Source organism: Suillus discolor (assembly GCF_016758755.1).
Source record: "Suillus discolor strain FC423 chromosome Unknown F5147scaffold_28, whole genome shotgun sequence".
NCBI classification, from domain to species: Eukaryota; Fungi; Basidiomycota; class Agaricomycetes; order Boletales; family Suillaceae; genus Suillus; species Suillus discolor.
In genome coordinates, this window is record NW_024541275.1 from 37547 (window position 1) to 57387 (window position 19841).

At 45.8% G+C, this 19841-nt stretch overlaps 5 protein-coding genes across 5 annotated transcripts; 4 read left to right on the top strand and 1 right to left on the bottom strand.

Annotated features, from left to right (window-relative positions):
* Positions 1–292: 292 nt before the first annotated feature.
* Positions 293–1216, bottom strand: F5147DRAFT_577042 (kinase-like protein; the record flags this gene model as incomplete). The annotated part of the gene is made up of 5 exons (XM_041431370.1): positions 293–547; positions 600–809; positions 858–895; positions 944–974; positions 1025–1216. Coding segments are annotated over 5 exons (726 nt in total), but the record flags the coding sequence as incomplete, so codon positions are not given.
* Positions 1217–2839: 1623 nt separating this feature from the next.
* F5147DRAFT_175211 (uncharacterized protein) lies at positions 2840–5191 on the top strand. Its single transcript, XM_041428397.1, has 12 exons — positions 2840–2975; positions 3051–3120; positions 3175–3228; positions 3290–3480; positions 3533–3624; positions 3674–3853; positions 3903–4047; positions 4107–4120; positions 4170–4285; positions 4339–4418; positions 4475–4609; positions 4667–5191. The coding sequence occupies exons 1-12, from the start codon at positions 2938–2940 to the stop codon at positions 4983–4985; spliced, it is 1434 nt and encodes a 477-aa protein (XP_041292684.1). The 5' UTR covers positions 2840–2937; the 3' UTR covers positions 4986–5191.
* A 116-nt stretch (positions 5192–5307) lies between these two features.
* On the top strand, positions 5308–8410 carry F5147DRAFT_695530 (uncharacterized protein). The gene is made up of 15 exons (XM_041437381.1): positions 5308–5648; positions 5702–5837; positions 5894–6033; positions 6089–6134; positions 6210–6279; positions 6334–6387; positions 6449–6639; positions 6692–6783; positions 6833–7018; positions 7068–7212; positions 7272–7285; positions 7335–7450; positions 7504–7583; positions 7640–7774; positions 7832–8410. Exons 1-15 carry the CDS (start codon positions 5594–5596, stop codon positions 8148–8150), a joined length of 1779 nt encoding a protein of 592 aa, XP_041292685.1. The 5' UTR covers positions 5308–5593; the 3' UTR covers positions 8151–8410.
* A 2454-nt stretch (positions 8411–10864) lies between these two features.
* Positions 10865–14435, top strand: F5147DRAFT_745794 (uncharacterized protein; the record flags this gene model as incomplete). Its single annotated transcript, XM_041439787.1, has 16 exons — positions 10865–11027; positions 11296–11393; positions 11493–11657; positions 11711–11731; positions 11759–11833; positions 11861–11929; positions 11995–12174; positions 12235–12431; positions 12494–12701; positions 12768–12925; positions 12976–13072; positions 13119–13298; positions 13349–13546; positions 13599–13931; positions 13986–14258; positions 14283–14435. 16 exons carry the CDS (start codon positions 10865–10867, stop codon positions 14433–14435), a joined length of 2568 nt encoding a protein of 855 aa, XP_041292686.1.
* A 2078-nt stretch (positions 14436–16513) lies between these two features.
* On the top strand, positions 16514–17415 carry F5147DRAFT_577088 (uncharacterized protein; the record flags this gene model as incomplete). Its single annotated transcript, XM_041431376.1, has 3 exons — positions 16514–16633; positions 16694–16822; positions 16873–17415. 3 exons carry the CDS (start codon positions 16514–16516, stop codon positions 17413–17415), a joined length of 792 nt encoding a protein of 263 aa, XP_041292687.1.
* Positions 17416–19841: the final 2426 nt, after the last annotated feature.

Consider the following 19841-nt stretch of genomic DNA (forward strand, 5'->3'; position numbering starts at 1 on the left):
CATGAAATCATGAATTGTAATCATAGTGCAAAAAACGACGCTCATAATGACTATTAGTATGTACGGACTAAATACTAATGTACGTCAGTCAAAGCTTGTGTAGCATATCGTGTATCTACTATTCGGCATTCGTTGTGAAACATAGCTAGTCTGCGATGTTCAGGACATGGGTGGGCATGTTAACATGATAGCTGTAAGCCTAAATCGTAGGTATGAGAGATATCAAGGTATGGAACGTCGCGAACATTATGTCGGACAGAGCACAAAACAGGGAGCATAACATACAAAGATGCTAGGAAACTGCTGTGGCATCACGAGTCGCATGAGAGCAGGAGCTTTCCTCTAGTTGTCCCTGTATAAATGTCAGTACTTCGTTGGCTGAAGGCCTTTGTTCCGGTTTATCAAGCCAGCACTTCTGCATGAAATCCCATAGGGCATCGGGAATGGATGGAGTCACTGGTCGGGCAGGCTTTCGGCCTCTGAGTATCTGTACAGTAACTTGATGGTCACTCCGAAATTCGGAATACGGAACCTTTCCTGTGAAGACCTACAAAGAGATTGATAATCGCATTGCATGATATCAAGATCCACCGACAAACCTGCAACATGATGCACCCGAAAGAATAGATGTCAGATGCCAATTGGGGCAAGCTTATTGACTCCTCATCTTCCGGAACTTGAAAGTTTTCAGGTGCAGCCCATCGCACATTGCTTCTGATGTATGACGTGCCATGGAGCTCGGCACAAAAGATGAGAATTCCATGGTCAGCCACGAAGGCTTTGCCGTTCTCATCGATGAGAATGTTGTTCTGAGTCGCGTCAATAATTGTTTTGAAGGAGATATCTGTGGTACTCACGCCGGTGAGATCACCGTGTATTATGTTTTCGGAGTGTACTAATATTCACATTAGCTTTGCGTCGAATACTGAGGTTTGCCGCATACAGTACTCAATAGCTGAAGCGACATCTTTGAGCTGTAATAACAAATATTAAGATACGAGCCATACCATGAAGAAAGACCCACGATTTGGAGCATTCGAGTGAGAGTGAGTTGCTGGAAATCACGCTCCAGAAGCATGGTAAGTGAGCCTTTGTTCATCCATGGGGAGACGATAGCGGGCAGTGGACCAAACCCTTGAGTTATGCCCAACAAAGGTAACAGATTGGCGTGTTTAAGCTTAGTATTCCGCTGCAAGTCGTGTTCGAGCCTCTGAAGTGTACAAATAAACACGTGGTATTAGCTGAGTGCGTGGTGCCATTCAAACCTGGGTAATTTTTGTCTTGCAGTTATCGTTCGGAATTTCAAGTCGCAGACACTTTACTGCAACCTGGTAGAGGGAGACAGTATGAGTGCATATTTACAAGTGCAAACCTGAAGGAGCTACCGTGATTCGAGGGTGCTTACGTATGCACTTCCAGACATCCCCAAAACTGCCTTGAGCGACAGGGTATCGGGATGACTCCTTGCTTATTTGCTCAGTGAGGTCGAGCAGACTATTGATCCGTAGACACTTGATCAAAATTACACGAAACATAAATTTGCATAAAAAAACAAACTCATTGTTTATTTGTGCCGACTTCCAGCTAAGCCCAAGGTTGGCAAGCAGCGAGTATATATTCCTTGCCCAATTGGTCAGCCAGGCTTGAAACCGAGCTGGTACCAGGATCAACATATATGAAGAGGTGGCTAGTGAGTGAGTCTGATTGGGATAGCTGGGATAACATCCCCATAGCCGCCCTACAGTAGGGACTCTTATGATAATTTAAACCTATCCCAGGACCCTGTAAGAGAGGGTTTCAGCGTGCAGAATCTCTGTCACACCGATACTTTGGACCTTTTATTCCTATTGTGTTGGTGACCGGGGACCCTGTTGTCCTTCTATCTGGTGGCCCCTGAGTATATGGGCGCGAGGCGCTTGCCGAAACGAGATTTCAATCCCAGATCCGGCGGCTATAAGAGCATCATCTCAATTGGACGCACGAGGCTGTTGTCACTACGTTCATATATCATCTTCGATTCTCATCATATCACAGTGCGCCCTCAATTGGACGCCCGAGGCTGGCGCAAATGTTATCACATATGTAATAATGTAACATCCATCTTAGCAGGTAAGCACCTATTAATTGTGGTAAGCGCGTTGAATTACGTCTTTCTCAGCATTGCTGCATCATGTGCATACAGACTTACATGCAGCTGCCTCATGCTAGTCAGACGTGCAATTTGATGGCTTAGTGTGAATTCAGGGGTCGAGGCAGTGAACTGAACCCTGGAATGTGGTCTACGTACCACACGAGTTGTGCCAAGTCCCGAACAAACGGTAATTATCAGCCTATCAAGCGCTTCCAGGAGGACTTCTGCAAGCCTCAAGCATGCAAGCATGTGCTGATACGAATTCGCTACTACTGGTTTTTCCCCCGCCATCATTCCCCCTTACCCGTTCTCTCATCGACTCGGATGAAATGTCGGAAAATACTCCCACTGGCGTAGCCGCTTCATCTGTTCCTCTCCACATCACCAGTAAGAATTTCTGTGTATTTGACCCTTAAATATTTTTCCCAGGTATTGTCATCCGCCTTGATGACACTTCAAAGAAGAAAATCGATTTTGCCGAGTTGAAGTTTGATTCACAGCGACAGGAGATCCGCCACAGTTCGGATCAAGACAAGGACCTCAGTGCGAGGTTCGATCCCGCCATGTGAGTCCTACCTATGTTTGTAGAAACTCGTTCAGAACATTGTAACACAGTGCGGTGACCACTGGGCGGGTTTCCTTGTTTGTACACTTTCAAGGCACGTTTCTGTGGAAGACCACCAAGAAGTTTTCATTAGACAGAAAAGACATCTTGTCTAATGCAGTGAGTCACGACAACCAACGAGGTGAAATTTCCCTTCAACTGTGCTGCATAACACTTATAGCTTGATGTGATAGAGTATAGGATGACTGAGGGGAAGATGTCTATTGTCGTCACAATATTGTCAGTATATTGGTCTCTCATCTCAGAAGAAAGCTGAGCATTCTTGTGCATATCGGCCATGATTGGTGATATTAGACAGCTGCAGTCGACTAGCAGCGATATTCTAAAGATTTGCCCAAGATTTCGGCTACTAGTGATAGGGAAGGTCCGTCTCTGTCATTATCTTCAAGCATAGACGATTCACGCATCCACTTCGTAGACCGGAGTCGGAAAGTCATCACTGATCCAGCAGGCATTCAAAATAAATGAAGTAGTTGAGTCCATGAATCACTGTCACGTGGGGACCGTTGCTGACGTTCACATGTCCTTTACAGCATATTTCTGAACACAAACGTGGTGAAGCAGATATCGAAAGGGAATTCATTGCGGCAGAAAATGAACGATTTGTCCTCCACGATAGTCAGGGGTTTGAAGCTGGCGATAGCATGATTTTTAAGACTGCAAAAGACTTCATTGCCCGCAGACGCAAGGAGCCTAAACTGCAGGACAGGATCCACGCGGTCTGGTACGGTCTTCTGGCTTCTGATACCACTCTGCCATACTGACACTGCTCAAAGGCTCTGCCTCTCGATACCTCAGGCTGATGGACGCTTGCTTGAGAGCGGGGTAGAGGAATTTCTCAAATTGAGGAAGGACATACTAGGCGATAGTGCGCAGCGTTTGCATTTCGTTTCTCATAACTCATATTTTAAATCCAGTTCCGCTCATTGCTGTCTTCACCAAGCATGACATCCTTGTCGACAAATTGGAGTACGACGCTGGTGAATCATATGATGAAGTCACTCTCGAAGAGCTTAAAGTTAGCACATTGGATAAACTGTGTATCCAGCCGCTTAAGGAGGCAGCTGAGGGCGACATCCTGCACACAACTGTTTCGAGTAAAGGGTTTTAAATTATCTAGTCCCCGATGCTGACATACCATTATAGCGAACGAAGAGTACGAGAGCACCATAAGACAACTGATCGATCTTACAACCACGAACGTCGAAAAATATGTTGCCTCAGAAGCGGCATTAGCAATGATGATAGCCCAGCGAGTAGACATCGGTCTTAAACTTAAGGCTTCAATTGCGTACGCACGACCACTGTTATTTTAATAAAGCCTTAATTTCACGTTTTTGCTCTCCACAGCATCGGCGAGAAAAGTTAGTTTTGCCATAGTTTTCGGCGCCTTGTTTACTTCCAATTTTCTAGGATATTGGAGAGGTCTCGCTTCGAGCATGAACTTCACCGGTTTTACCATGTTAGACTGCTTGTCTGTGATTCACAAGGACATAATTGACGTTTGGAACTTCAACGACCCTCATTGTGTAAGATGCACATTCAATTTCATGTTACAGGCTGCTGACACGTTTCTGCGAAGCACTTGGCCAGTGACCAGTTCAAAGAGCTGATTCTAAAAGATCTAGACAAGGTTGATCTTCCACACACGGCACAGGCTTTGTGAGTTGTTAGTTATTGTACTCCGAGACGCTTTCAATTTACAGAAACACTGGCAGTGAATTCGGCCTCTCCGTGGTCGCGACAATTGCATCGATTTTGTCATCGTTATCTGGCCCGCTTCTACCAATTGTCGTACCGATTGCCGCAGGGGTGGTCTTGACTAAATGGGTTTATGATACCTATCAACGGACGTGAGTGAATGCGTACTGTTTCTATCTGAAAGGTAGTTTATAAGGTGACCGATCTAGAAACATTGTTTTGCGGCGGATCATGACATACATCGTGGATTTAACATGCATCATGCAGATCTTGTTCCTGTTAGCACCGACAGGGCCTATTTCTCGTCACGTCATCAAAATTGCCATCAAAGGCTATGAGGGGACGTGTAAAAGCGATGTTCACTCAGCAATTCAATCGCACTGTGTATCTGTCACCCGTGGCGGAGGGGACGATGCGTTGGAGAAGATAGTTAAATTGATCAAGGATCATTCTATCAAGGCTGAAGACGTTCAGAACCTGAGGACGAAGATTGGGCCCGTGGATTTGCAAGTAGACGAAGAGTGGTAGACGGTCACGGTGCGGGCTTTCATACATGACAATGGTTTGTAGTTTCCAAAGCGTACCTAGTTCACTAATACGTGTACATATGTGCACAGTGCTCATCTTCGTATACGTTTGACTAAGGTTTGAACTCGAGCTACATAAGTGTAACTTAGTAGTAGATTGCAGGTTTAGTGGGGCAGGAATCTGTTATACTTGGCGATGAATATTCATGACAAAAACAACAAATTTAAATGCCGGTCACGGAGTGCGATGATTATGTAATGGTGCATACTTAATTTATTTACGGCTGTTTGCATACATGCAGCACACGAGCAAGTTGCTACTTATTAGCTATTGCAAATTCAGCAGCAGTCTAAACCCTGCGATGTGGGTCCATGTAATACACGGGCCTCTTGCGTCAAGTCCCGAATGAACGGTCACTAAATTTTCAGCGCTCCAGGTCTGACAAGACTCTTCTGCAAGTTTCTCAAGCATATTTACTGGCATCGGGTCGGCACGTGCAAACAAGCGCTGATACGACGTTCGCGTCCCAGGGCTACTACTTGTTGCTCTCCCGTCATCCATCCACTCCTTACCCTTTCTTCCACTGACTCCCATCGATTCGAAGGACGATGTCTGGAAATACCCCTACCGTAGTCGCCTCCTCTGCTCCTCTCTACATCTCCAGTAAGAATTTCCCACTTACCGTGCCTTTCACCCTTGGAAATTTTTCTTCCTAGATATTGTCATCCAGCTTGATAATACTTCGAGGAAGAAGGTCGATTTTGCCGAGTTGAATATTGATTCACAGCGACAGGAGATCCGCCACATGTCGGATCAAGACAGGGACCTTAGTAAAAAGTTCGACCCCGCCATGTGAGCTCCACCTACTATGTGACTGGGAGCAACTCGTTCAAAACATCGTAACACAGTCCGGTGACTACTGAGCAGGTTTCCTTATCTGTGCACTGTTACCATAATACGGGCTTGTTTCCGCGGAAGATCGCCGTGAATTTTCCATTAAACAGAAAGGACGTCTTGGCCAATATAGTGGATCACGACGGCCAACGAGGTGAACCGATTTCCCTTCAGCTGTGCCGCATTAAACTTATAGCTTGATGTGATAGTGTATAAGGTGATTCGGAGGAAGCTGACAGTTGTCATTACAATACGGTGAGTGTATTGGTCTCTTATGTTAGAAGCAAACTGAGCATCATCGTCCACATTGACCATGATTATTGATATCAGACAGCTGCAGTCGACTAGCAGCAGTATTCTAGAGATTTGCCCGAGATTCCGGCTACTGGTAATAGGGAAGGTCCGTCTCTGACATTGTCTTCAAACATAGACGACTCACGCATTTACTTTGTAGACCGGAGTCGGAAAGTCATCACTGATTCAGCAGGCATTCAAAATCAAAGAAGTAGTGAGTCCGTGAATTAGTGCTACGTGGGGACAGTTGTTGATATTCACCTATCCCTTCACAGAAAGTTGATGAAAACAAGCGTGGTGAAGCGGATATCAACGAGGAATTCACTGCGCCAGAAAATGAACGATTTGTTGTCCATGATAGTCAGGGATTTGAAGCTGGCGATAGCAAGATCTTCAAGACTGCAAAAGACTTCATTGCCCGCCGCCGCAACGAGCCCGAATTGCAGGACAAAATCCACGCGGTCTGGTACGGTCTTCTGGCTTCCGCTGCTACTCTTCCATATTGACACTGCTTGAAGGCTCTGCCTCTCGATACCTCATGCCAATGGACGTTTGCTTGAGAACGGAGTAGAGGAATTTCTCAAATCAAGGCAGGAAATACTAGGCGATAGTGCGCAACGTTTTCATTTAGTTTCTCATAACTCACATCTCAAATCTAGTTCCGATTATTGCTGTCTTCACCAAGCATGACGTTTTTGTCAGCGAATTGGAGCTCGAAGCTGCTGATTCCGACCAATATGATGAAGCCGCGCTCGAACAGCTCAAAGATGACGAATTGGATAGACTGTGTATCCGCCCGCTTAAGGAAGTAGCTGGGAGTGACATCTTGCACATAACTGTTTCTGGTAAAGGGGTTTCACTTCTCTAGTTTTCGATGCTGACACACCGTTATAGCGAAGCAAGAGCACGAGAGCACCATAAGACGACTAGTCGATATTACAACCACGAATGTCGAAAAATTTGTCGCCTCAGAAGCGGCATTAGTAATGAAGATAGCCCAGCGAGTAGACATCAATCTTAAAGTTGAGGCATCAATTGCGTACGCACGACCACTATTATCTTAGTAGAGCCTCAAATTCAAACTTTCACTCTCCACAGCGTCGGCAAGAAAAGTTAGTTTTGTCACAGTCTTCTGCGCCTTCTTGAATTCCGAATTTCTAGGATATTGGAGAGGTCTCGCTTCGAGCATGAACTTCGCAGGCTTTACCATGCTGGACTGCTTGTCTGTCATTCACAAGGACATCATTGACGTTTGGAACTTCCACGACCCTCACTGCGTAAGATACATATACAATTTTACGTTGCAGGCTGCTGACACGTTTTTGTGAAGCACTTGTCCAGTGACCAGTTCAAAGAACTGATACTAAAAGATATAGACAATGCCGGCCTTCCACGCGCAGCACAAGCTTTGTGAGTTATTTGTTACTATACTCGAAGACATTTTCAATTTACAGAAACATTGACAGTGGATTCGGCCTCACCGTGGTCGCGGCAATTGCATCGATTTTGACAGCGCTGGCTGGCCCGGCCCTACCAATTGTTGTGCCAATTGCCGCAGGGGCGGTCTTGGCTAAATTTGCTTATGATACCTATCAACAGAAGTAAGTAAATGAACGTTGTTTCCGTCTGAAACGTGGTTCATAAGGTGACCGATCTAGAACCATTGTCTTGCGGCGGATTATGACATACATCGTGGATTTAACATGTATCATGCAGATCTTGTTCCTGCTGGCACTGACAGGCCCTATTTCTCGTCACGTTGTCAAAATTGCCATCAGAGCCTATGAGGAGGCGGGCAAAAGCAATGTTCACTTAGCAATTCAATCCCACCATGTGTCTGTCAATCGTAACGGAGGGGACCATGCGCTGGATGAGATTGTTAGATTGATCAACGACTATACTATCAAGGCTGAAGAAGTTCAGGACCTAAGAACGAGGATTGGGCCTGTGGATTTGCGAGCAGACGAAGAGTGGTAGATGTGTGCGGGCCTGCATACATGACAGCGGTCAATGATTGTGGTTTGCAAAGTGTACCTCGTTCACCAATACGTGCATGCACGCATTTACTTATCTATGTATACGTCTAAACCAAGGAAGCTCGAGCCACGTAACTTATTGAGGTCACGAGTCTAACTCAGCAAACACCTCAGTGGCCTCACTTGGTATTTACTTGTACTAGCACTCATGCTCGTCTTCCGCCATGTCATAGCATCAACAAAAGAGCACCTACCATACCTAACTTCACCTGCCTGTATAAGGGTCCACAAACTCCCCAAGTTGTCGCAAAGTGACACAAGTGTTGTGTGATGCTGCTATGCGCACATACTCTATGAGATTCATGTTAGTCTGAGTCAGTCTTGTGGGCCGTGTACCACCATGTGGTGCCTGGTGACCCATGTATGCATTGGGCAGCTTATATTCATTAGGCAGCTTGTGTGGACTTGCTGGGGTTTGGGCCAGTATTATATAGTCATGTCATTGTAGCTACCAGTCTTAGATCACACTTGAATCATTGATGCTGCAGCTCGGCTCGGCTTGGGCTTGGCTTTGCCGGTTTGCCTGTAGCTCGGCTCTCCTGGGGTGAGCTAAGCTACCTATGTCCATCTTGGTCCGGCTGACTAACTGCATGAGCCAGCTCAAGCCAACTTGGGGTGTTTTCATTACCTATGATGTCATTGCTGACTGAAGGAACCATTTGCTACAGCTAGTGTTGTGGGCAGAAGTCTGCCATTCTGCCAACTGGTTCTGCCAAACTGGTTCTGCCTGGCAGATGGCAGAATTCTGCAGGCAGAATCCGGCAGAATGTCAAACTACAGGGATCACAGTGCAATAGCTTTCTTCACCTTATTTGGCCATAGTAGCCTTTTTCGAATGACTCAGAGCAACTGTACTTCCTTACCTGTAGAGTAGAAGAAATTTTCAATTGTACAGCCCATACTACATAGACAATCACTTGAGATTGCACAATGTCTGCTGCCACACTTGCTGTTACAGGGATCTGTAACACCTACTAGAGCCCCAGCTCTCCCTACGCCTGCCCCCGCTCTGCTAGACTCCCCGTGCGGCGGTGCGCCGCCTGTGCCTAGAAAGACAGCGGTCTGGACCGCTATGACCCCGCCCCCTGGCGCTATGACCCCGCCCCTGGCCTAGACGGCCTTGTACCTGATCCATGGAGGCTGTACGCCTCATAGACACCCTAGATCAGCGCATGTATACCACATGTCGCTTCATGAAGATCCGGAGCGCGCTTGGCGCTTCCTGTACCTATGCGCAGCTGCCCTTGGCGCAGCATGCTTGATCAGAGGTTAAGCCTCATGTATCTTATCTGACCCTCATGTCTTGCTATCATAGATTTACGATATACTATTGATTACAGACTGAGCTAGAATACTTGTAGTACTTCCCTATAAGTAGACACAGATTATTGTACTTAGACTTTACTTTAATCTACTAGGTTCATCCCCAGAACTTGCTCATCTAAGCCTACCAGCTTCCTTGTGTGAGACCGCACTTCTAAGTCGCCCCCATACGACTTAGCACATATCCGCTAGCCCTGCATCTCGACGAGCGCCGTCTTACCGAGATCGCCGGAGGAATCCTTGACGTTCCGTCAAGGCTAGACCACGCTCAGCTTCAGTAGACTCACTCGAGTCGTCGCTGAGAAGACCTATCCTAGTTCGCATACGCCGACCGACGGTCAGCATAACACTTGCCAGATGCCCTATCTCATCCTTCATAGCCAACAATTTCAATTGTGGTGAGAAGGTTGACAACAAATCTGGACACTACTACTGGTCCTGCAAACACTGTCCAGATGCTCTTCACATCCAAGGTCATGATAACCAACTCCCAAACCACCTCATTCACAAGTGTAAAACATGTCCAGTGGAAATACGAAAACAAGCGCGCATGTTTGTTATGGGCAAGGCTGGTGGAGAAGATGCTGTAGAATTAATTAATTCTGATACAATTGATGCTTCTCCTACCCCACAAGGCAGTTCAGAACCAGTTATGCTCGGCAAACACAAAAAAAAGTCCACTTTGATGGGCTTTGTGGATTACCCCCTGACAAAGGAGCAGCATTCTCGTGTGAATGTCAAGCTATTACAGTAATTTAAGTACAGCATCTATAAGTCAATTGATACTCAAAGTGTAATGAACTGGCTTTAGGTTCATAATTAATGCTAATATAGCTTTTTCCGTGGGCAAGAATGACTACTTGCTTGGGTTCCTCAACGAGATTCAGCCATCATACACGGCACCTTCTCGATATGTGCTATCACACACACTGATGGACACTGAATCAGTGCATGTCCAACAAGAAGAAATTGACCGCCTCAAAGCACGAAACCAACTCACTCTTCTGCTTGATGGTTGGGAAGACATGCTGCGGAGAAGTCTATATGGGTCTGTTGCAGTCGAGGTGAAGCAGCTTCCTGTTGTTCTTGCTCTTGAGGACATGACTGGCAGCCGATGTCACAAATTTCCTAAATCAATTGTAATCAGGAACCATTGACATCGCATTACAATGACATTTACAACCCTCATGTAAGCTTGATGGTGGGGTTTCAATTTATGACAATGTGCTTACAATGTGATTGATATGGCTTCAATCCCCCCTTACTGCCATTCTTAAGTGTTTCCCTTTTGTTTCTGTTGAAATTCATATACATTACATATCTGTCGGCGACATGGGTCCTGAAAGGACAAAATTCTGCGATCTGTGCCAGCAGGACCTCAAGCCGCGTGGTTGGACCACCCATTGCAAGGCCTGCGAGAAGAAGGCTGAGAAACAGCGTCAGAATCAAATTGTGGCAGAATCCATTCAAAGGCAAAATTCAGGTGCAGCAGCAGGTACGCACTCATTTTTATCTTGGTCTGTTAACTATTTAAATTGGCTGACACGTCCAGGTTCCTCAAATCTGAGACGTGCGAGGGATGAACATGTTAATGCTGCAGGAAAAAGACATAAGTCTCATTGAATCCTTTACGTGTTACCATTGTTATGTTGCAACAGGAGAGTGCGAAGCCTGGAATGAGATAGACAATGACATGGGGCACATTGGTATGTTTGCAATCGTCGTATTATAACATATTTACATTCACAAACTACCCTTAACAGATTTTCCTGACGCAGATGTCCCTGAGCATGTGGAACCCACTTTCCAGGTTGACGACATCATGTGCGAATACCATCCAAGCAGTAAGATCCCACCTGAAGTCCATGCGTTTCATGATTTCAAACGCCGTTCAACACCACTTGCATCCTCTGCCCCGCCTAACCAGCACCCCTGGGCTCCATTTAAATTGTGACTGGAGTTCGAATTCGCTGAGCTTGCGCTGGAGGCTTGCTTGAATAACGAGCAGACCGATTATCTCATCAAACTTTGCAACCGGTGCACTTCCTGCCAAGAGAAGTTCACATTTCAGACACACAAGGACATTCACGACAGGTGGGACACTGCTTCCTATCGCATTACAGGGGTTGTTTCCGTCTTTCTTTCTAATGTTCAGCTTCTGATGATCCTTAAGTTTAGTTTACTAAAGACGTGATCTCGGTACCATATGATGGTACGATATGAGAGTTCGACTTGCATTATCGGAATCTCTGGGAGTGGGCTACCGACCTCCTTCATGATCCTCGGCTCTTTCCGCACATGGTATTTGATGCACAATGATTCTCAAAGTTTAATGGCAAGGAATTCGTAAATTTTGTAGACGAGCCGTACACTGCTGAAGCTTTTTGGAATATTCAAGTATGTAACACTGCTGTAGCGATTTTGGTTGCCTTCATTATTTGATCTATTATTTTGTTTCATAGTCTCAGCTACCAGATGGTGCCAAGCTGCTAGCTTTCATTCTCTATGCCGATAAGACTAAGTTGTCCTCATTCGGCACCACAAGAGGTTACCCTGTTGTTGCCCGTCTCGCAAATCTGCCCACCGAAATTCGCAATAGTCAGGGTATAGGTGGTGGCTATGTCGTCGGATGGCTTCCGATTGTATGGAATGCATTTTCATTTAGTGGTTGGCACTGATTCTATTTTGAATACTTTTTCTAGGTGAAGGAAGAGAAAGACCACGCTGGTAAACCGAGCTGGGTCAATTTCAAGAATGCAGTTTGGCATGAAGCATTCTTGAAGATTCTCTCTCCATTAGCATTGAGATCTAGCATGGGACAATGGTTTGAATGTCTCGACAACCTTCAACGCTGGTTCTTTCCTCTGATATTAATTTTATCGGCTGATTATGAAGAACAGTGAGTGTATTCGATTCAAAACATGTACATGTTACTAATAAGTTACTTGTATTCGATATTAGATGTGTTATGTCGCTAACTCGAGGGATCAAATCGTTGTGGCCATGCCCAGTTTGTCTCGTTCCCCATGACGAGCTTCTAAATACTTTGAAGACATATCCTTGTCGAACGTCCGATCAGTCACAGAACATCTTGAAGGTTGCACGGGACAAGGAGACTGCTGAAGAGAGAGATAACACGCTCAAACAATATGGACTTCATGATGTCTCGGTGAGATAACTTACGCTATCTGATATATCGATGTTTTCTACTAATTTAACACAACCATTTTATTAGAACGCCTTTTGGATTGTCATGTTCACGTGTGTACATAATGCACTCTCGTGGGATAGGCTCCATTTTAACGGGGGCCTGTACCGCGATCATCTGTGGGCTGAACTGCAAAAAATAATCACTGGTTTGGGGAGAGCGAGTGTAGCTAAGATGGACAACAAGTAAGTGGTCGTCTTGAATCAAAATGTCTATTTTTTCATTTTGATGCTAGTTATGAGGCATTTCCGCAGTGGCAAAATCTGAAGCATTTAGCGCAAATTATGAGCATTTCATTCACCGATAGTAGCGTGTATGAAGATATTTCCAAGGTATGTTTCTTATATTTGTATATCCTTATTAGTAACTTGCGTTTAGATGGTAATATATGCCACACATACCATCGTCACTGAGGACAAGTGTCCACTCGGCTACCACTTACTTCGTTGCATCTGCCTCTTTATCGAAGTCGATATGTATGCAGCGCTCGAGGTTCACACAGCCAACACTATCCATGCAGGCCGACACACTGTGAAAGTGTTCTCAACATATCTACAGGTACATTTTCTTGATTGATCCTCGAAAATTGTTCATTAATAGAATAATAGCAATATATAACAAAAACGGCCGACAACAGCGACAAGAACTGGAACTTTCCGAAATTGCACATGAATGTGCATATCTTCAATAATATCGAAGCCAAAGGAGCGACCTGCAACTACAACACGAAACCGAATGAGAAGATGCATGGGTTGCTGAGAGACTTGTATTTGATGCGCACCAACTTCAGGGATGTCGCACCACAGGTAACACTTGATTCTATCATTATTCAATAATTTCACGCTACAATATTTACAGATTCTTTGCATCAATCATTGGCAAGTCATAGCTGAGAATATTCGCCGCAACATATCCGACTTCAATGAGCATCAGTTACGAGACATCGAAGATGCACTGGACAAAGACAATTCTGTGGTGGATGATTTGGTTGTTTCGAACGACTCCCTTCATGTAAAGCTTGGGTCCAGACAAGCTCCACAGACCTTTGAATCTGTCGAGAACACTCACAAGGACGATGGCGCATTTACTAACTTTCATATCAAGCTCAATGACTTTTTGACTAACTTTTTATTAGTGATTCAAGCCCCTCTACTGGGTGGAAAGCGGGTCCAACTCAAAGCAAGCGATAAGGTATGATCATTGTTCAGTTTGGCTGTGTTCTACTATATTGATATGGAGGGATAGATTACTGAGTGCCGGTTCTTGAAAGTCAACTATGAGTCATTGGTAGATTGGTGCCAACACACCGACTACCTTCGATGCAACCCCAAATTCTTTGGGGCTCCACGCTTTGATTGTGTGTTCATCCAGACGACCGACAAGATCATATTTGGTCACCTGCTCTTCGTTTTTGAATGCACAGTGGAGGATAGAGTCTTTTCTCTCGCTCTTATTCACTCATTTGACGCTCCCACTGGTGTGTGCATCCAAAAGGACAAGCACCTCAACATCTTTTGTGTTTGAGCGAGACTCCGTGCACAGGCTGAGTTTTTTTCAGTAAGGTCGATCATCTGCGGAGCTTTCCTAGTGCCAGATGGTAGCCACGACTACCTTGTCATTGACACCGTTGATACCAACATGTTTCTTTGCGTAAAGGCGCTGCACCTTGAGGCAGGGCATCTTATATGCGTTTGATTTCGTATCTTGTCCTCCTCCCCTTATAACTGGTATGTTGGCTTGCTATTATCTTCACTCATGACATCTTGGTTTTATTAATGGTCGACTGGGAGCAGGATTTCCATAGACCTGTGCCTCCTCCATTCTAACTACCACTGTAACCATATTATACCTGCACTTTTGACGCCGGCCTTCCTGTCAATGATTCAGTACAGTCTGTCCTGCATTTATTTAAGTACACGAAGGTCAGTATTCAGACTGCTGCTCTCACTGTTCTCAAGCAGAGTAATGTTCATGCGCTGAACCTCCACACAGATTCCCCACAGCAGTTGAACAGTTTCTTCAAGGGTGTTTTCTCTCACGTTTGTCCACTGGCTGGACCCAGTCAAGGTAGGTTTTGACACGAATCACATCCACACAGCTTTTCTCACAGCAAGCGCAGGAGTATCTCATGAAAGCTTGGGGTCACTAACTGGCCTATCCAAACATTATCAGCATTCAAGTTCAGTCATAGCCAACTGGTCTATTATCCGAACATCATCAACATTCAAGTTGGGTCATGGCCAACTGGCCTATTATCCAAACATCATCGGCATTCAAGTTGGGTCATGGCCAACTGGCCTATCTGAACATCATCGACATTCAAGTTGGGTCATGGCCAACTGGCCTATCCAAACATCATCAGCATTCAAGTTCGGACATGTCTGACCAGCATTCAGTAAGTAGCACATTCATCTTTGCATGTGTTCAATTGATGGATCGTGCAGGCACTGGATTATCATAATTTGCCATTCCTACAAGACACTGGGATATCCTGACTCAATCTCAGTCACTGAGTGGGTCCTCCTGATGTCGAAATTCAAGATGGCAACCTTACCTCTAGCAGACCAGCAGTAAGTCCAGGACATGAAAATGCACAGAGCGCAATGATTTGATTCTCAACCTACAGCAACCGCAAAATGGTGTCATCGACCAGACCTTCCATGAACCAACGAAGAGTCTATCATCCTGGGAAATTCTTAATTATACAAGGGTCTGCGATCAGACAATCAACTCTGGTTCGTAACGAACCGTTCCGATATGCATGCAAGGTACTAAGGTTCACCATTTTAAAGTTTTTCTTGCGAGGGAGCCAATCACGCCCACTAATATTATAATCTATCAACATGTGGCCTTCAGTCGTGCCCTTGTTTACGTGCCCCACAGCAGTTCACCCTACACCGAATCACTCCGAAGATGTAATAAGATTTGGAGTTACGTCTAGTGGCCTCGAGGTACCAGGGAGTGTGTCAAATTATATATAAGGTGTGTCGCACCATTTTCTCCTTCTGGGCCTTTCCACTGAACGTCTAGCAGTCTGAGAAATGTCTCATCTCTCAGTGCAGGTGTTGGACAGTAATTTAGACGACGACTTTGATGAGGGCGACATTGATGAAGTCACTATTCCAGGGCCCAACGCCTCCAAGGGAGAATTCATGGAGGTACGTAGCAACTAACTTTATCTTTCTATGTTGTACTCGATATGTTCTCCTCAGGCACTCAAAGTCCTGCAACTTCAAGTTCAGCGTCTGCATGAAGAAAATCGTGCCCTTAAAGAGAACAACAAGGTCCTCCTTGCCGAGAAGCCCAGACGGAAACGGTGTGTAGAAGCACCTGACAAACTTGTTGCTCATGAGCAGACCATCTCACTGTATGCTTGTAAATACGGCATGACAGTGGAGATGTTTCCAGACAATGACCTTATCACCAAGAAGCGCCCGGATTCACCTACATCATTCAATAGCAACAACCGTTACAAGACCGCTTTGACCCAAGAATCCGCTTTCTTGGATGAACTACATACTCATTTCCCAGAATGTGTCCATCAAGCCATGCAAAGTGTATACTTCAAGGACCTCGTACATCACACATTTTGTTCTGTTCTAGTTATCATCTGACATATCCTATAACTGTTGTAGGTCAATAAGTGCATCAGTGATGCTCGTTCTAACGAGATCAAAAAATTATGTGGTGTCGCAGGAGATATATTTGACCTTCCGGCGAAATACTTTGCCAATCCCAGTCACGACAGAGCCAGCATCGTCGAGATTCAAAAGATGCTTGGAGTGTCTGGCAAGACGCAGGCTTATAAAATATTTCCGCCTCTCTTGTTCCCAGGTCTGCAAGAAAACGTGACCCTGAAGACTGTTTTCGGCAATTGGATACTTTTTGCTAAGGTGTGCTATCATTCAGTCGCATAGTTCTATCATGTACCCTACTTATTATGGTCTATCTAGATTCTGAGAGCCTCGCTACACGGCGTCACCTCGCTTCATCAAGAACCTTGCGGTGGATCAAAGACTAATGCTCAGAAGTGGAACTTTCAACAAGTCACGCCAGGATCTATCGCCTGGGCGGCAGTTATGGTATGTTATTTATATTTGCATCAAAAGTCTACTGATTTGCTTTAACACAGGCGATCTTTCTACTCTCACCTGACACGGAGTTTCCAGGTTCAGGAGTGGGGAAATTGTCAACCATTAACTACAGAGACCTGTTCTTTCAATACAAGAAGCTGCTCGTTATGAAGTGGGACACGAGACACATCAAGAACATCATGACCAGTATCGACAACCACATTTTTGGCGCTGCGAAATTGTCTACCTTTCATCTCGCCGGTGGTGAAGACTTTTCAGAAGAAATCAATCGAGCGATGCTTGCACTCAACATGTCGTCAGACAGCGAAGCAGACGAGGCTCCACCGGCCTCATCAGCAATCTCAGCGGTCTCATCAGCAGCACCTGACGGTCAAATCATCATCCAGCATGAAGAACAAGGATCCGTATCTCAAGCTGCTGCTCGTACTAATGTCGAAGTGGTAGCTGGCAATGTAGATGACTTAGAAGCCTGTGATGTCGGTTCAGATATAGGCAGGGGTCGAGGGAAGGCAAAGACAACCAACAGGGGGAAGAGGCCAATAGCTGAGGGCACTCATCATGGTCATTCCCGTAAAACGTAGATGATAGTTACTATTAGCGATCCTCACTTGATCAAACATTTTAATGTTTAAATACATGGTATTTGATCTAATATCAACTGCTGCTGCATCTGACTCAGAATCAAGGCAATTCAAATTCAGATGCTTACATAACAATAAAGTTGCAACATTGTCAGACGGTTCGCTTTCAGACTTGAGTAATAACAACCATGTTACAGTCAATTCCAATGAACCCCTTCACACAAACTCTTATTCATCTCAATGGATTTCAAGTTCTTAAGGGCAGTTGTCGAGCAGACCCATCCGGGTATGTTTCTCTTCTTTTTGCTTTATTCCCCTCCCTATGAAGCCCAGTATGGCCCGTCCCCGCCCCAAGGCTGAGTAGTGGAGCACCACTTCCCCTTCCACCATATCTACACATTTTGACTGTGTTTTTTTGCTCACTTTCTATCTAGATTATGTCCTGACCACACCCGCTCCTCTCACCCGCCTTCGCATTCTCACTCGCCATCATGTCCTATGCACTCATAACCCTTCAAGTCTGTCGGTACTTTGCCTGCCCTTTTCTCACCCACCTCCCATTCTCACCCACTGTAGGTATACAACACAGAGTGGGGCTATACAAAGATGGCTCCAAACTGATATCTTTATGTTGTGGTCTTGCACTGCCTATCTGCTATACTTGTGGACAAGTGCGTTCGACCCAGGGGTCTGCGGTCTGGGAATAGTTTTGGGGGTCAGTGGGTGATGTGAGGTCAATAATCCGAGCACGGGAAACAATGTCCGAAGGTATAATTACAATGTCTGATGCAAAAGCATCGGGTCTGATGTTTTTCGGGTTTCAGGTTTGTCGGGTTCGGGTTCGGGGTATCGGAAACTAATAGTGATGTGATAGCGAGCATCGGAAAAGTGAGTGGTGTGCGCAATAATAACGATGAAGGGTACGGACAGTGAATGAACGATGATATTCGCAATGTCAACTAAGAACTATGAAATATCGGGTTTGACCCCTAAGCGTCGGAGACGATTCTCCTCTACTCGGATAATGATGATGCTATGGGGAGTCCAATATTTAAGTAGATACATAGAAATACGGAACCCTATAGGCGAAAGTAGTAGCGCAATATTTCGGGTCCGATGTCCTATGTAATAAGACATGATGTACTGCGGACTATGGGAATACATGTAATAACGCGGTCGACAATGTTAGCGATGTGAAAACAAGTAACTACGCACCTAGTGGGGCTAGCGCAATGAGACTGGACATAGGTAGGACAAGTGCGCGCGATATCCGATCGGCTGATGCGAAACCCGATGTCCTCAACCCGATGTCTGATGTCCGATGTTTTCGGGTTTGGTGCGTATTGAGTCGGATATGATAGGGAATGATTTGGGCAATGATTAGCATTCACATGCATCGGAAAATAGACCTCTACGAGGCCACAAGGACTCCCAGTCCTACAGCGATCCGTGCACCCCGTATTCCATGTCTCTCAGTTAGAACCCGCAACTCCTAACACCATTCCGAATCGCATCCAACCTCCTCCGCCTCCAGTATTAGTTGATGGAGAACCGGAATACGAAATCTCCGAAATTCTGGACTCCAAGATCGACCACCGGAGACATCACTGCCAACTACTATACTTAGTACGTTGGGCTGGATACGAGGGAACAGATGAAGAAACTTCCTGGATACTCGCAACCGAACTCGGAAATGTGCTGGAACTTCTATCGGATTTCCACTCAGCATATCCGGATAAGCCGGGACCAACTTCTAGCAATGAGTAAGGAAAGACATGCATATATGTACATTATTTAGGCGTCCGACATCCGGACTTCGGATCCAACGACCTAAGAGTCCATCTCCATGTCTCCGCTGGATCCGCCGGCCTCCTTTTCCGCCTCCTCCCCATTTTCCTCCTCTGGAGCATCTTCCACATGCATCCAGAAACCGTTCCTCAGACTCTCCATGAAGAGAGCCTGGAACACCCTCTGCTCCTCCATGAACCAGAGCATGTTTTCACTCACCCGGTCCATCGCAGCCCTACTTCCTTCCACCGCTGCAACACTTCTCTCCATCAGCCCATTGGTCCGGGCCAGTTCCGCCACAATGTTGTTGGCGGCTGCGACCCAGGCCTGGTCATTGTACTCCACCCAGTCTTGATCTTCCCCAATGACCGTCCGGGGATTGGACACTATTTCCACATCATCGTCGATGTCCTCCGGACTCTGCTGACGCCTTTTGCCTTTGCCCTTGGGGCTCGGAGATCCCTCCAGATGTGCGCGTTTCTTGCCTTTGCCTTTGCCGGCCGGCGCCTTGATAGGTGGATTTCCGCCGACGCACTTTTCCTTGGACGTGCGGCACTGGTCGCAAGTCTGGATCTTTCGGAATCATCAGTAATCATCCGGATCCGGACAAAACAGAAAACTCACCCTAGGCATCTTAG

What these genes read in the sequence shown, in the direction of transcription:
- F5147DRAFT_175211 (XM_041428397.1), top strand. Translation starts at nt 2,938, where the DNA reads ATGACTGAGGGGAAGATGTCTATTGTCGTCACAATATT. An exon ending in TCTATTGTCGTCACAATATT is followed by an intron (nt 2,976 to 3,050) that starts GTCAGTATATTG and finishes TGGTGATATTAG; the next exon opens with ACAGCTGCAGTCGACTAGCA. An exon ending in TATGATACCTATCAACGGAC is followed by an intron (nt 4,610 to 4,666) that starts GTGAGTGAATGC and finishes TGACCGATCTAG; the next exon opens with AAACATTGTTTTGCGGCGGA.
- F5147DRAFT_695530 (XM_041437381.1), top strand. Translation starts at nt 5,594, where the DNA reads ATGTCTGGAAATACCCCTACCGTAGTCGCCTCCTCTGCTCCTCTCTAC. An exon ending in AAAAAGTTCGACCCCGCCAT is followed by an intron (nt 5,838 to 5,893) that starts GTGAGCTCCACC and finishes ATCGTAACACAG; the next exon opens with TCCGGTGACTACTGAGCAGG. An exon ending in GACAAAATCCACGCGGTCTG is followed by an intron (nt 6,640 to 6,691) that starts GTACGGTCTTCT and finishes CACTGCTTGAAG; the next exon opens with GCTCTGCCTCTCGATACCTC.